The sequence below is a fragment of the Poeciliopsis prolifica genome, unplaced genomic scaffold, assembly GCF_027474105.1.
Source record: "Poeciliopsis prolifica strain line A6 unplaced genomic scaffold, Auburn_PproV2 SCAFFOLD020, whole genome shotgun sequence".
Classification (NCBI taxonomy): domain Eukaryota; kingdom Metazoa; phylum Chordata; class Actinopteri; order Cyprinodontiformes; family Poeciliidae; genus Poeciliopsis; species Poeciliopsis prolifica.
In genome coordinates, this window is record NW_026562395.1 from 1,694,899 (window position 1) to 1,710,331 (window position 15,433).

Genomic DNA, 15,433 nt, shown 5'->3' on the forward strand with positions numbered 1-15,433 from the left:
CACGGGACTCATCCTCTGGAACAAAAGTTGATTAATATGTATTTAAATTAACCCAAAAACTTAGGACCAATGTGAGTAATTAACATCGTGGGCTTTCCTTTAGGGCGTTGTTCGATCGTCTAATCCTATAATGGTTCTGCCAGACGAAAAAGCATTAACTCATTCCTATTTATTGTATCTTATATTAGAATACATATGAATGAAGCACGGAGGCGGGCGCCTGTGTTTGTTAGAGTCCGGTTTTATTCTTCAACATATATTTTTTAAACATTTTATAAAGCAATTGCTTAGGAAAAAACATGCTGCATTCAAAGACACTCGGATATCACGCGTCCTCACGGAAACCTAGATTTGGTCAAATTATGACTAAAACCTTGTTAAAACCTATTAAGTGATTCGGAAGGACATGGCTCAAAACTCAGTGATCATCAGTAGCATCAGTAGATCGTCATCCCCTTTGATACGGTTTTTTCTCTTACATAGAAATAGATAGATGAAAGTCAGGCAAACCTCATGATTATTCACCAAAAAGTCGTCATATTAATATAAATTATTAATTTTATGCTCTGGAATTTTGGGGGGGAACAATAAAGCCTTTTTAATTAACTATAGAGGTCAAAGATGCTGAAATTAAAGAGGCTTATTTTGTTTTGTTTTTTTAAACTGACGTTTTTCAAATTCACTTCTGAATAAAAGAATAGCAACATTTCTCTATCTCATTAAGTTCGCCACAATCCAATTTTACTACGGCTTTTATTTACCCTATCCTGTTAACTCTAGCCTCCTGATAGCTCGGGTAAGAAGTCAAGAATTTCGAGTTACTTTCAAAGGCAGCAAAGCGCTTACAGAGCAAACAGCCAATGAATACATGGTACGTCAGAAACTCTTTGTTAAAGTTGTCCAATAAATTAACCGAAGGGCGGGGAAACAGTTGGGTCCCTGGTGTTGCATTAAATTACTTATTGATCAACGGAAAACACACAAATAAGAACAAATAACCAGAAAAATGCAGAACGTTTATTTTTATAGCTTATGCTAACAAAAGACAACGTCAGATGTTTTAATCTAGCATTTTTTGAAGAAGAAGATTATATTAGTGTTCTCGATCTTTAAGATAAAGCAAACTTTGAGCATTATATTTCTCCGTTCTTTAGTATACGTATTCCCATTTCCGAGGTACTTTAAAGACCTCACTACGTTTAGCTACTGAGCTCAAGAGATTCAGCTTAGATAATTGACGTTAATATCATCATATACACATGCTTGGGCTTATTTTCAATCGAATCTATCATTAAAGGTTTTAAAACCTTCGAATCTGCGTTTTATTTGCACGCTTTGAACTCCTGCGAATGAAATCAAACGGGTCTCGTTAGAGCCGAAGCTAACATTGCTAAGCTAACGAGTAAACACACCGCAGTTCATCACCCAGAAGTGAACCACGGGCTCCGCGGAATGATAAATCTGCCTGTCGGAGTCAAGGAACAGAGATGAAGAAGTGGAAATGGCGACAGGATCGTCGAAAGGGGTGGTACAGAGGAAATCGACAGAGATCGTCCAGCGACGAACAGTGGTAGCCATGCTAACTAAGCACGATGCACATTTAAGACTCAAAAAACACGCTATTGTAACTCCACATGTTGTCTCTCATTCCAGAATTGGCTTTGATTAATATCTCCTGTTTATAGGCAGGAGTATAGTGATGCTGGGCCGTCTCACAGAGCATCTCAGAGGGAACATGATAACCAATCTGCCTCAGCTACTCCAACCTCAGCCTCTTCCTGCTCTAAATCCAACAGCGGAGTACCAGGTATCCTAATGATTACGTTTTCGGGGGACATTTGGTGCAACTTGACAATAGAAACTCAAAATATTATGAGCAAAATACTAATAGAGCTATATTAGACTGTCTTCTTGATGTCCAATATTTTTAGTAATTAGATTCAAAAGGGCAAAATACATGCATAAAATAAGTTTATTACAAGCATAACAATATACATTGTGTTTGTTTCTGTTTATTTTGATGATCATGGATTTCCAGCAAATAAAAATCCTGAATTGAGATAACTAGACTATTCAGTTTCACAGACTTACTTAAAAAAATACCTGTAAATGTTTCCAAGTAAGCAAAAAAATTTGGTTCATTACATAACGTATTGGTGATAAATTGGTTCCAGTTATCGCTAATTGAGGGATGAAAATACAAATTATGGACGCTTCAGTTGTCCCTCTGTTCTTTCAGAGCTGCCCGGTTTCTACTTTGACCCTGAGAAGAACCGCTACTTCCGTCTGCTTCCTGGACACAATAACTGCAACCCGCTGACCAGAGAACAGCTGCAAGAAAAGGAAAGGGAGAAGCAGAGACATAAGAGACTGGCAGAAGATGAGTGTGCAGTAAGTGTGCTGTGAATGGATAATCTACTTCTTCCAAGACGTTGCACTTGTAAATTCAGCTGGGCAACATTAGCAGATTTTTCCTGTTAAGGACTGAGCCTCTGCCATTAAACCTGCATCTGTCTCTTACAGAAGGCCCCAAGGACTGGATTGAACACATCCTTGTTGCTGCACAAAAGGCATCTTGGACTGTTACCTGAGAACTCCTATTGCAGGTAAGCAGATCATGACTGTGTTTGCCCCATTCAGGGGGAAACATGGGGCCCACACATTTAAATTCCCCAAGGACTAATGCTTTACTGCATTACAGGGAGCAGCACCCGTAAAACTAAATGCATCTTCAGTATATTTGGTTCCACATGTAAAAGAGTGAGTTTATGAAAGACATATTGGCTACTATTACTGTTTCTGACCAATTTTTGATGTTGGATTCTAAATGCCCATGAAACCAACAAATCGACTTCAACAGGATTGTTAAATGAATCAAAATTCAAATCACGGAGAAGCAATTATTGTTTCCGTGCTGGGACAGATTGTTAATGTGGCTTTACTTTACTAACCAGGCTTGTCCATGAGGTAAAAGTCAGCGGAATGAGGCGCCACAAGCTGCAGATTCAGAGCACAGACAACAGCAACCCAAACACAGACAACTTCAGGATCATCGTGGTGAGAGCACTTCAAGCACCCCTTCGAAGTTGGGACTGCAACATGCATCAAACAATAGTTGCTATCACAATATCAATGTGTGCATTTTCACAATCACGGGACTGCTTGGTAATTTTATTCATATGGCACATTTTCAGCAACAGGGCAGTTCAAAGTGCTTTTGCATAAATCAGAAGGAAGAACAAGAAACCGAAGGAAAGAGCAAAAGATGAAAAAGAAAACAAAAAAGTATAACCCCATGTTGCTCGGCTGCAATATTTATTGGGTTTTCATCATTTCAGGGGTTTTAACTTTCTGCACAGTTAAAACTTGACTTGTCCAGATGGACACTGCCCTTCACGCACAAATTAGATACAAATTCAAGTTGGCAAAATGCTTATCCTGCGAGGAAGTGACTGGGGTAGAGAGGATTGTGATGACGGAAAACAAGAAAAAGAATGAGAAAGTTGAGGGTTGATGACAATCGTTATCAGTGTTGGAGTTCTAAACAAAGGCAACGATTTGTTTTCCTGCTATTGTGTAGATCAGATCAAAACTAGCATAAAAAAAAACCCTCATTTGTTATCTCTTTTCCTTTCCTTGTCTCTCTCAGGGGGATTCTGTGTGTGAGCGAGTGTTCACCGTCAACGACGTGTCTCACGGTGGCTGCAAGTACGGCATTATGAACTTCAGTAGTGGCAGCCGGGGCTCTTTGTCCGTGGAAATGTGCGATAATCTGTACTTCACCAACCGCAAGGTGGTAGGGCATTCCTAGAAGACATTCATATAAAGAGATCTACCTCGCTGTTCTGTCTGGTTTGCTGCCTTTAAACATTTATCAATGGTTTAGATGTGGACATTGTTCTTAGATGTACCAGTTATACTTATATTAAGGAGCCTGCTGTGTGTTTTTCAGGTGAACTCCATCTGCTGGGCCTCGGTTAACTACCCCGACTCTCATGTTCTGTATCCTTCCGCCTCAGCCTTCTGGTTTTATGTCGTCAATATTGTACATTTACAGTTTGAAAAAAATTGACATTGAGGCAAAACAACATCAAGTACATGTTTTTTTTTTTTTTTTTTTTTACCACATATTGTATTGTACCTTCACTGATGGGTTAGGTTGTGTCTGGTGGGAGCGGCTGACACCCCCGGCTGTGTTAGTTTACTCCCCGCGTCGCTCTTCAGCAACTCCAACCCAGGTTCGTCGGCTCCGTTTGTAACACCGACAGTAATATCGACATCTTTAACCAGATGTTAACATTTGCTGCGGTTTCTCACGCTTCGCCTCAACACATCAGTGTAAACACAGAGTGTGATCTCTCTTTTTTCTAACTTTTTTTTCTTCCCCAGATCAACCAGGGATGCTGTGCAGCTTCAAGATATCTACAGCTTGGTCCTGCGCTTGGTGCTTCAACCCACAGTTTGATAAGACCTTCAGCACTGGTTTGTTCTGCAGTCATTATTTTTCCTTTTAATACATCTGATAGTGAACCAATATCACTTGGTTACAGATTAGCTTTATGGTTAGGGGTTAGCTACATGAAAAACAGTCCATTGATTGTGGCTGTATTAATGCCGTTGTGCGTGTTTGCAGGCCTGACTCGTCGGGTCATCGTCAAGGATGCAGAGACGGGACGGACACAGACGTACGGCGTCGGCACCGACGTCTTGGCACAGCATTTTGCTCTCAGGGTGAGATTTTTGTCCTCCGCTCTCATGTAAGAAGAACAAACCGAGGCACTGGAGTTAGACTTCCTCCACGTCTCCAGGTTCCGGTCCTGTTTAACGGCTGCCGATCAGGGGAGATTTTCAGCATAGACCTCCGGCAGCGTGGCCGCAGGGATCACAGCTGGAAGGCCAGTCGCTTCCACCACGAGTCAGCCATCACCTCCGTACGAGTCCTGCAGGATGAGAACTATCTGCTGGCGGCAGACATGTTGGGTCAGGTCAGATCAGTTTGTTTCTTAAAATTGTTGTTGGCATTTTAGCTCAGCTGATCGCTTTTATGGTTTTGTTCTTTTGAAGAAGTGGAATATCGGTTAATAACCAAAGAGCTTTTTGAATTTCCTTCTAGATCAAGATGTGGGATGTGCGAGTCAGGAAGCCTGTGCTGGAGTACAAAGGGCATCACAACGAGCATGCCTACCTCCCCATTCATGTCAACGAACATGAAGGCCTTTTGTTAGCAGGTAGGAGAAGATAATATATTCCTGGTTGTTAAATAGCGATAAAGCAAACTAAAACTGTAACTCACTAATTCACATTCACACAGTGGGCCAAGACTGCTACACAAGGCTGTGGAGCCTGAAGGATGGTCACCTGTTGAGGACCATCCCGTCGCCCCATCCAGCGGCCAACGACATGATCCCAAGTGTCGTCTTCTCCTCGAATTTGGGCGGCAGCAGGGGGCTCCCCGGACTGCTCATGGCCGTCAAGCATGACCTGTACTACTTCCCATACAACACCGACTACCAGGACGGAGGAGAGCCATCGCTTTAATTCAGACGGTGCCATAAAAATGGTCCCTTTAAGTAAATGTTCTAGACTTAGCTGAAAGTCGAACGCAACCAGAGAATGTCCCGACTGTCGACCGCAGCTGGGTTTGGATGATGCACTTTACAAGTTTACCGTTAAATATCCAGTGTAAATTTAGAGAATTGGTGCTGTGGACGTTGGGAGGAAATGGAGCCACGAGAGCTTAAACATCGTTTACTTTTCTTACAACTTCTCTTGAAAAAAGGCTCCCAATAAACTTTTTCATAATTTTGTTACATTACAACCACAGACGTTCCTCAGTTTTTTGGGATGACTGCCCAACGAAAATAACGTATACTTGAAAAATTGAGGAAGGATGTTTAGTTTTAAAAAAAAGTCTACCAGCGCAAATCTGAAAAGTGTGGCATGGATTCCTATTCAACCTCCATTAATAACTTAGAACAACCTTTTGTTGCATTCAGACTGGATGGGGAGCATCAATTTTAAAGTTTTTGCCACAAATTAATTGGATTCAGTTTTGTACTTTGACTAGGTCGTCATTGAGGTCATGCTTTGATATAGACTGTTCTATTGCTGCTCTCATTGTGTTTTTAAGGTTGTTTTTCTTGCTGGAAAGTCAACCTCCTCCCTAACCAGATTAATCAGAGCTTGATGCTGGTGCCACTGTGTGCTTTTGCTTTTATTTTCCACACAGGGCAGAATGTTCTAATTTGGTTTCATCTGACCAGAGTCAGTTGTAAGGCCTACTGTGTGGACTCCCCAACTAATCAATGTCTAATATCTATGCAGCTCCTCCAGATTTACCCCATAGCTTCTTCCCAGATTAATAATTTTACTTGGGTAACTAGGTTTGAAAAGCTGCTATTTGTTTATCCATATTTTAAAATAACTTAGCAAACGAAAACAATGGTGTGAATAAGCAGATTGCGCTGCAGCCTCGTCTGAATTGTCTTTCTTTAAGAAGTTCTTCACTGTAACCCTGAGCAAGCAACATGATCTCAGTGGCATTTAAAATCTCAGGGGGAAACATTGTTTTTGGAAACGTGTTTGTGCCAAAATAAAGTGCTGCATCATTCAGCAAGTGCATTTACAAAAGATGTTTCTGCTGATGTGTCTTATGTTATTCAGGATAACCCAGCTCCTAAAAGGACAGGAAACATTTTTCACATGTAACATAAACACACATACCCAACACTCAGCAGAAATGACACATACAAATGTTTCTTCAGTTTAATACATCCTGAATGAGAAATACATGAACACAAGTCGATGATCCGTTCCATGTGATAGCTATATTCAGAGATAGGATCTGACTCGGCGTCAAAAAGTCTGTTCTTTTACCCGAAGACTTTGTGACCAAGCCAGTTTCCGTCCAGTCAAGTCTTATAATTCCCAGATATTCTGCAGAAAAAAAACAAAACAAACAAAAAAAAAAAAAAACTGACCAACACAAAGTTGTTAAATTCACTGAATCACTAAAAGCTAGTAATATATCTCCCAGTTTGAGGAGCCAGCCTCAAACAGGTCTTTACTTCTACTGTTGTTTCTGTGAACCGGTCACCCAATAAAAGCACTATTGAGTTTTAACCTGTGGGTTTATATTTGATTTAACATGAAACAGAATCCATCTAAAAATATTCTTGTTGCAGTAAACCTTTTCATTGTATATGCTCTATATAATCCTTATAAAACCTAAACAATTGAAATGGACAGCACAATTAAGGCTGTTGCATTGTTTTGGGTCACTTGAGTGTACACCAGCAACAACTTTAATCACCGTTATTAAGTAGTAATTACTGTTATTTATACATATAGTTATCTATTAGGTAAAGGTAACAATTACTTGCATATTAACTATTAGGTTATTGTACTGTTTGGAATGCATCTTGATGCAACAGAACAACCTGCCAGTCAATCGGGGTAAAAACAGTAAAAGTTTTCATCATTTCTCTTCATGAAGCAAACGATACCTCTTGCAGGCAATTAATAACTACTTTGCTCTCCAAATCATCCACACAACTGGTTCCGAACTACACAAAAGGTGCTCAATGTATGAGAATGTCATACTGAAAAGGATTGTCGGAGGGTTACAGAGCCTAAATCTACAGTAAAGGGAGATCTACGGAGAGACAACGAAAGTAACCTGAATTCAGCCTCAAGCAGGCATCGGTTAGCCTCTTCTCAAAATTCAAGTCACGTCTATTTTTAACTGGTATTCACAGTGTAAATTTTAGGCATACTGACAGTCCGATCAAACAGAAGTGATGCGAGACCAGCGTTAAAACATAATTAACAGTCCTGTTGTCCTGCCGCCTCGAGAATGGTGCAGCATCCCATTACTGAGGTTTTGTCCGCCAGTGTTCCTGGAAGGCTTACATCTTTAACCGTTCCAGCTTCCCGTCCTGCTAGAGTTCCCCGGATTTCTGGCTACAGCCGTTGCAGACGCGCACCGGGTGGTCCCAGCCTCGGGACGGCACCGGGCAGCGCTCCTGAGAGCAGTCGTCACACACTCCCTGGCCGCAGGCGCGGCAGTGGTGGATGGACAGACGTGGCGTGAACTCCCTTTGGCACTCGCAGCAGGACTGGATGTCCTGGTCTGGGACCCAGTAGGCAGGGCGAGCAGCGTCTTTTACTAGACCTGGAAGAATGAAATTCTTAGCGGGTAACGGGATTTTTGTAGGCTTCAACAACCCAAATTTCAGACTTTTTAAGACTTATGAATGAAATTTAAGACCTACAGCTCAAACAAAAAGTATGAAGTTCGCCCTGCCAAATGGCGGTAAATTTGGACTTACCCATAATGTAGCTAAAAAAAGCTAGCAAACTAGCAGGTGCATGAGTCATATGCTGCCCTCCATTTACCCTGGAAGTTGGAACCTGTGATGCTCATACTCATTGATTGCAGCAGCTCTTACTAATATAATTTTACGTTTTACTTTCCATAAGTAAATACTGCTTTTAATATGTTCAGTTTATAGTGAAAGGGGCTACATGTAACGTTGAATTTAGAGACACTCTTACACGCGTCTTGTGAAATAAACATGTCTCCTCCCCTTTACTATTGATGAGAGGAGCGGCCATATTGAACTCCACTTTAAAAGTCCAAGTTGCTCCCAGTTTCCAAGTGACCAGTTTGATTTATGATGGCGTTCAGTTGATTTTACTGACTGAGAGGGTTTTTCCAGCTCTGAGTACAACTGGAACACAGCAGTCAAATGCAATGAAGATGTCTGTGCGTGACTCACACTTTTGCCCGACACAAAAGTCCCACGAGAAAAAAATAAATAAAATATACGCAATTAAATAACCCTGTGCAGACAAAAATTTAAGACCTATAAATATCACATTTAATGCTGACTTATTTTTCTACAAAAATAATTTAACACATTTTAAGGCCTTCATTTCAGATACAGAAAGGCTGCCCTGTCACCTAATAAGATGCTTTAATAAAAATATAATTAAAACATTTACTATATTTTAATCAAATACCTACTGAAATCTTTGAATAACGTAATGCTCACCTAAAGGTATGTCAATGGCACCAACGACAGCACCCAAAGTGTTTTGAACTGCCTCGCCAACCTTTCTTGCTATCAGGGTGCCTCCCTCTTCCTCCAAGGCAGCGTCCAGTAACTCTGAAACAGAAACCATCCAATCAGAGACAAGATCCCAATTTAACAGTGAACACAAAAGGACTGGGGTGTCTGCTTGCACAATGGTTTCCTTTGCCTTTGGATACAGATTGACGGTCCTGATCACAAGTTTACATGCAATTGTTGTTGACATGATTCCCATATTCATCCTTAAAAACCATTTAGTGCAGAAGCTGGAGTTTATGCCGGGCTTTCAACTATCCACACAAGGCCAATTTTATATTTAGAGGCTCAAATGTATACATATGTAGCTCAATTCAAATCAGGAGCCTAGATTTTTGGGACTCATATCCAGCCAATGTGTAGCGCCAAACAACCAGCTGATAAAGAAAACAATGAGTCAGATCATAATGTCTGTTTTTAAGGCATACGGTACATTCATCTCAGACTTTGATCCTGAACAGGACTAGCCAGGAAAGCAGCTTCAATAAACTCTATCAATTCTGCCAAGAGCCATTAGCTAAATGTGGCCAAATCCATACTTCTAAATTTGTATGGATGAGAAAGAATATGCAATAAATTCAATCTTCTACACCCTTTTGTCATTTTTTGTGATCATTAAAGTTGTTTGTGGTACTTCATTAAAAGCCCAAATTGAAAGATTTATTGTTTTTTTTTTACCTGTTGGAATTCCTCGGTTGTGAAAACACGCATCGCAGACCCGGACCGGGGCGAGCCCCCAGCCCCTCTCCGGGACCGGCCGGGTTTTGGAAGAGCAGGCGTCGCAGAAACCCTCTCCGCAGGCGCGGCAGTGGTGCTTGGTGTCATTGGGCTGAAACTCCTCCCCACATTTGTGACAATTCTTGAACCAGTTAAAAAAAGTAATAAAAATAAGCAAGTCTGTACCATGTGGTCAGCATGCATTAATTCATAGATGCGCACCAAGATAAGGGAATTAGGTTTCCAGTAGGCAGGAGCAATCTGGTCAGTCAACCAGGAAGTGACCGCTTTGGCAGGTTTGACGCTGAGTTCGGAGACGGACTGAGAAATGTATTTGACTCCATCCAACAACCTTTGGGCCGCATTGTTGTTGTCTTTCAAAAAGCCATCAGACTGAACAGAGGGAAAACAAACAGGTATAAAAATGTATGATTACGGAAATGAACGCTTTCATAGAGGTATTAGATTTTAATATCATTGAACATCTTTTGACAAAGTTTGATTTTATTCACGTTTCCTACGTGCTTCTCCTCAGTTAGCCGAGCTTAGAGCTTACCCCAGGCCAGATGTGCTGGATCTCTGTCCTCACCACTGTTTCCACTGGATCCTGGTTTCCATACCAGTATTGTCTGCTTCTGTAGATTACTCCGCAGTTTGGGCACTCGATTACATATCTGAACAAAGTGTTGGTGTCATCACAGAAAGAATAGATAAGGTAGCTCCATTTGTATCTAAATAACATACAAAAAAAAAACGGAGCCATTTCCAAGCATCTTCTGAAGGCTTGTCTAGACTCACCCTGACCAGGCGTAGATGGCCAGGCCAAACCACGGTGAGTCAGATGAGGCCGTCGTTTTGGGAACCACAATCACTTCCTTCCCACCCTCGTAGCAGGCCTGAGTGAGTCCACACAGAAACTGAGAACCTTAGCAAACAGACATCTTCTCATACTCTCAGAGGCGTTTTGCTCGGCTTGCACTTGCCTTGCAAGTGTAGATGCGGTTGTCGTACTGCGCAGAGTAGCGGCAACGATGTTTGGCTTCATGGTCAAGTCCCTCTTTTAAGTGATTCATGCTTCTCTTGCAGCCTGACCTGCAAACAAGAAAAACAAAATGTTGATACAACAGATATTTTTTGAGTCAGAGATTCACTTTTCAGCAGGATGATCTAATTTTCGCAATACCCTGTAAGTCCAGAAATGCTTGTACACTGATTTATTTACAAATATTTAAGGTAATTTACTACTGACTACTTGGTCACTCGCTCGGCCAATTAGTCACCTCCGACATTGAGAGGCGTCATTAGCAGTAAATTTCATGTGTGTTTTGTTTTTGTCTTTAATGATCTTGTAAAAACATACATACCCACAGCTGAGGCAGATGCTGGAGCATGTAAAATACTCATCTGGGAAAAAGGAGTTACTGGTCATTCGGTCATCTGGGATCTCCCCACAGAAACGCTCACTCAAGGCCTGACCAACAGAAGCAGGTTAGTTTCACAGGAATCACAGCAGCGTAAATGTGAAGGCAGCAAGATTAAGACTAGCACCAACACCTGCAGAGCCTTGAAGATGACGCTTGCAGAACGCGGCGATCGGGTATTGTTGTTATCCAGCTGCTGCTCCAGGCTGCGCAGCAATCCGCTGAAGTCTGTGGGAGGATTGTAGGTGCGAGTCCCGCGGTACTGGATGGAGCTGAAAGCCTCAGGGAAAAGCCCCAGTTTCCTGAATCGTTCCTGGAGCAGACGCTCGGCCGACTCAGACGGTTTGTCTAAGTGCAGAGAACACGGACAGAGAGGAGTCACAGTGAGGAGTTCCTGTCCTGTTGGACTAATGCAGGGTTACTGCAGGTTTCACCAACTCAAACACAAGACTTTTTATGGATGGAATTTAAGACAATTTAAGATATACGTCTTAAATTCCATTCAAACAAACATGTTTCCACCACATCTCGCTGCTGTTGATGCGAGAAGCAGCCATATTGAAACGCAAGTCGTAACTTGAGGTAGTCAGAGTTGCTCCCAGTTGCTCTGACATGGGGAGGCGATGCAACTGATTTTACTGACTGGGAGGTCAGTACAGTTTTCAATTCCAAATACAATGAAAACATTTGTGCGTGACTCAAATTTTTCCTGACAGAAAAGTCCCGTTAAAAAAAAATAGATACAATATATGTAAGTAAATAGTATTACCAAGACAAAATTTAAGACCTCTGCCCAACATATTTAAGGCCAACTTACTTTTTAAAATGAATTTAAGGTATTTCAAGGCCTTAATTTCAGACATAAAGTTAAGACTTTTTACACTTGACCTGAAGCGATGTAATAAATTATTTCATTCAAATCTAATCTGGCAGGCTAGATACCTGATCCTAGAAGCTTGGTGTGGACGGTCTCATGGAAAATAATCACAGCTGGACCCAGCGTTGACAGTGGAACGTCCAGACCGCAGCGTGCCGTTGTTGCCTTCAGCTCTTTTGTAAAGTGTTTCAGGTAGGCGTCCGACGCGTCTCCGAGGAACTTAAAGAGATCGTCGTGGAGGCGGTCCGCATGTGTTCTGTAGATAACCACGTCAGAAACAGCCAGGACCTTCAGAAGAAGACGCGTTCGCTGACCTTGGTTAGCTCCTGATGAGTGAAAAAAAAAAAAGGTTAACAAAGGCCAGGTGACAGTGGTGGTAAGCAAATAACTACAATTAAATCATTTGTCCCATACCGGCCCCAAGCAAACCCTCTGTGTCAATGATTACAACTCTGTGGATAGGGTCCAAAGCTGCCCAAACGCCAACGGTGCAAGACTCTTGTGTGGGGGAGGTCTTAAACACTTCTCTTCCAAGAAAGAAGGTGTGGTTCAGGGTGTAAGATTTGCCCTCCCCGGTGTTGCCAAAGATGGAGACCACCTTGAGGAGCTCATCAGGGGTGCAGCCAAGTCTGCTGACAAAGTCCTCCTCATTCTTCACCTGAGAATCCACATTAGATCATATCAATTATGATATCATGTCGGGCTCCATTAATCATGATGACTCGATTATTAAAATAATTGTCAACAAATTTAGTAATCGATTAATCGATAACTGGAGTATAAAGACTCATACCCCTCATAATGCATTTTGCATTCCTTGAGTGGCTTAATTTTAGCTTTACCCGGTTCTAATTCAATGTTGCATTTTAGGCAATAAAATGTTTTTGTTTTTTTATTTAAAATTGGAATTGGATTGTTTATTTGCATCCTTTAGCATGAGGTCATATAAATGTAAAAAAAAGGGCTTATCTGATTGAAGAAAAATTCTCGAGAATGTGCCAATTTTTTTATCCAGTCAGAATATTCAATTACTAAAATGATCATTAGTTGAAGCGCTTATATGATGTAAAAATAAAGAGCTGCTGTTGAAAAAAAAAAAAAAAGCTTTTATGGCTATTACCTGCATTTCCTCCCTCTCATCAACCAGCAGGAAGCTGCACACCTTCTCCAGCTTCGACTTGAGGATCTCCATCTCCGACTCCCCATCGGCCACGCTGCTCTCGTGAGGAGCCTTGGCGGGCGGATAGGGCGTCAGAGGGTGCTTCCGCTTGTTGACGCCGCCGTGAGTGCGTTTCTGGCAGTCCAAACACAGGTTGATCTTACAGCCCTGGCAGCGCACCACCGCTCTGAGTCTGCCGGCGCAGCTGTTGTCACCTTTGCAGGCGTCGCAGAAGGGAACGTGACCCGCCGTGATCCGAACCCGGTCGTGGTTCCTCATGCGCTCCTGGCGGTGGAGCTCCAGTTCACAGCGGGCGCACTGCAAGCTGCCGCATTCATCGCATTCGAACGCAGCCTCGTCTGACCCTCCACAGGCGTAGCTCTCCTGGCAGACCAGCACTGTGTTCATTCCTTTATCCACCGCCGGACTTTGGCCACTCATGGTAGACCTGAAATGTCAGATTGAATCCCTTAATAAACTGGAAAATGAATGTGCTTATTAATATTTAAAAAACTCAGACCTTTGAAGAGAAGCAGCAAGATTATTGATACATTATTGAAGTGAAATGAAATTATATATGTTTTTCCTTTTTACCACAAGATTATCTGAAAAGTGTGGATTCCATTTGTTTTCATCCCTTTAATCCTGATAACACCAAATCAAATGCAATTTAACCAACTTCTCTCAAATTCAGTAGAAGGTGTTAACCCAAGAGTTTACGATGTTTTGGAGGGGCAAACAGCAGCTAACAAGCAGGTTCCTGACAATCTGCACAGATCCACAGTTCAGGTGGGAGAATCTGCTGACAGGACGATATTGGTTATGCATTCCTCACATCTGCTCTTTATGAGAGAACCGTATCTCTTTGTCGTCTTTGTTACAAGTTTATCACAAGCCATGTAGGAGACACAGCAAACATGCGGAGGAGGGGTTCTATTCAGATGACACCAATATTAAGCTTTTGAGGAAAACATGTAGAAACTCCATATGCGGCAGAAGAAAAATACTGCAAATTCAAATGAGCACACATGGCAGCATAAGACTGTTTTCTAATGGGAACAGAGTTGATGGGAAGATGGGTGGAGCTAAGCTGATGTTTACCGATGCTCTTTGTTGATCTGAATGGAAAGCTAATCATTGTATTTAGGGAACATTTAGAGGAATCTATGACGCATCTATGACGTGAAAGTTAATATTTGTCTTATAAATAACAAGGTAATTTGATTATTATTATTATTATTATTATTATTATTATTATTATTGATAAACACAACTCAGTCTCATGTACAACAGTGGTAGGAGACACTTTCCAAGCCTGTTAAATATAATTTTTTATGATGACATCAAAATCTGTTAGGTAACATTAAGAAACGCGGCGGCCCCCAGATGGTGCTAAGTTTCAAGTCAGGGTCCTCAATAATAAACAGCCGTAAGCTAACAGCAGCTACTACACAAAGAGACAACCCAAACAAGCCTAATTTCAGTCAGTTTATCTAGCAGTTCTCACCCGCTCGTCGAACGGTTCTCAGCTTGAAGACGCTGGCTGGACTCGGTCTAGAACTGGACCCGTCTGCCGTCCGGGACCATCCTGCCTACTGCCACATATAGCTACCCCGTCGGCAAAGCTAAGCTACGCTGCATCGGCAGCCACTGGGTAGATGTTGTTGCAGCTGATCGGCTTGTTTTTACACAAGGGTCAAGAGTCAGCGTTAAACGCAGTGCACCATGGGAAATATAGTTTGTTTGTTTTGTGTGTTGCGACCCAATTCACTTCGAAGGGAGAGTCGGCATCGTTTTAATTTATCGTGAAATCAAAGCAATTTAGTTCCTGCTTAAACTCTAATAACAGTTGCAAAAAGCGAATTAAAAAAAACTTTCTGACGATCCAGCTGGAACATTTCCTGCTACCCGAAATGCTTTGCGCCTCACAGCTGCTGTACGGTTTGTTTGTGTTATACATCGGCGTACACCGAATAACGCGGCGGCGGGGCGTGAAAATAAAACAGCTGTCGGTGAGAAGGGAAATTCACAGCATCAGTGATAAATACACTAAACTACACGCAATTTAAAGTATATATAGTGGTACAACAATTTTAGTAATGTAGCCTGGTTGTTAGAAGAAAATAAA

The 15,433-nt window shown here is 41.8% G+C and overlaps 2 protein-coding genes across 3 annotated transcripts; one reads left to right on the top strand and one right to left on the bottom strand.

Moving 5' to 3' along the window:
- Positions 1-962: 962 nt before the first annotated feature.
- Positions 963-6,632, top strand: wdr21 (WD repeat domain 21). Of its 2 annotated transcripts, none has more exons than XM_055044391.1 (13): positions 963-1,570; positions 1,686-1,807; positions 2,240-2,391; positions 2,524-2,606; positions 2,955-3,057; positions 3,650-3,796; positions 3,953-4,002; positions 4,159-4,238; positions 4,390-4,482; positions 4,634-4,731; positions 4,809-4,985; positions 5,114-5,228; positions 5,312-6,632. In XM_055044391.1, exons 1-13 carry the CDS (start codon positions 1,488-1,490, stop codon positions 5,536-5,538), a joined length of 1,530 nt encoding a protein of 509 aa, XP_054900366.1. In that variant the 5' UTR covers positions 963-1,487; the 3' UTR covers positions 5,539-6,632. The 2 variants fall into 2 exon arrangements, with proteins under 2 accessions (XP_054900366.1, XP_054900368.1); XM_055044393.1 differs by having other exon boundaries at positions 3,650-3,793.
- Positions 6,633-6,751: 119 nt separating this feature from the next.
- Positions 6,752-15,073, bottom strand: zfyve1 (zinc finger, FYVE domain containing 1). The gene is made up of 13 exons (XM_055044390.1): positions 14,813-15,073; positions 13,267-13,753; positions 12,561-12,804; positions 12,212-12,472; positions 11,403-11,617; positions 11,213-11,319; positions 10,832-10,940; positions 10,647-10,744; positions 10,405-10,522; positions 10,071-10,241; positions 9,810-9,990; positions 9,057-9,170; positions 6,752-8,173 (listed from the first exon to the last, which is right to left on the bottom strand). The coding sequence occupies exons 2-13, from the start codon at positions 13,744-13,746 to the stop codon at positions 7,941-7,943; spliced, it is 2,331 nt and encodes a 776-aa protein (XP_054900365.1). The 5' UTR covers positions 13,747-13,753; positions 14,813-15,073; the 3' UTR covers positions 6,752-7,940.
- Positions 15,074-15,433: the final 360 nt, after the last annotated feature.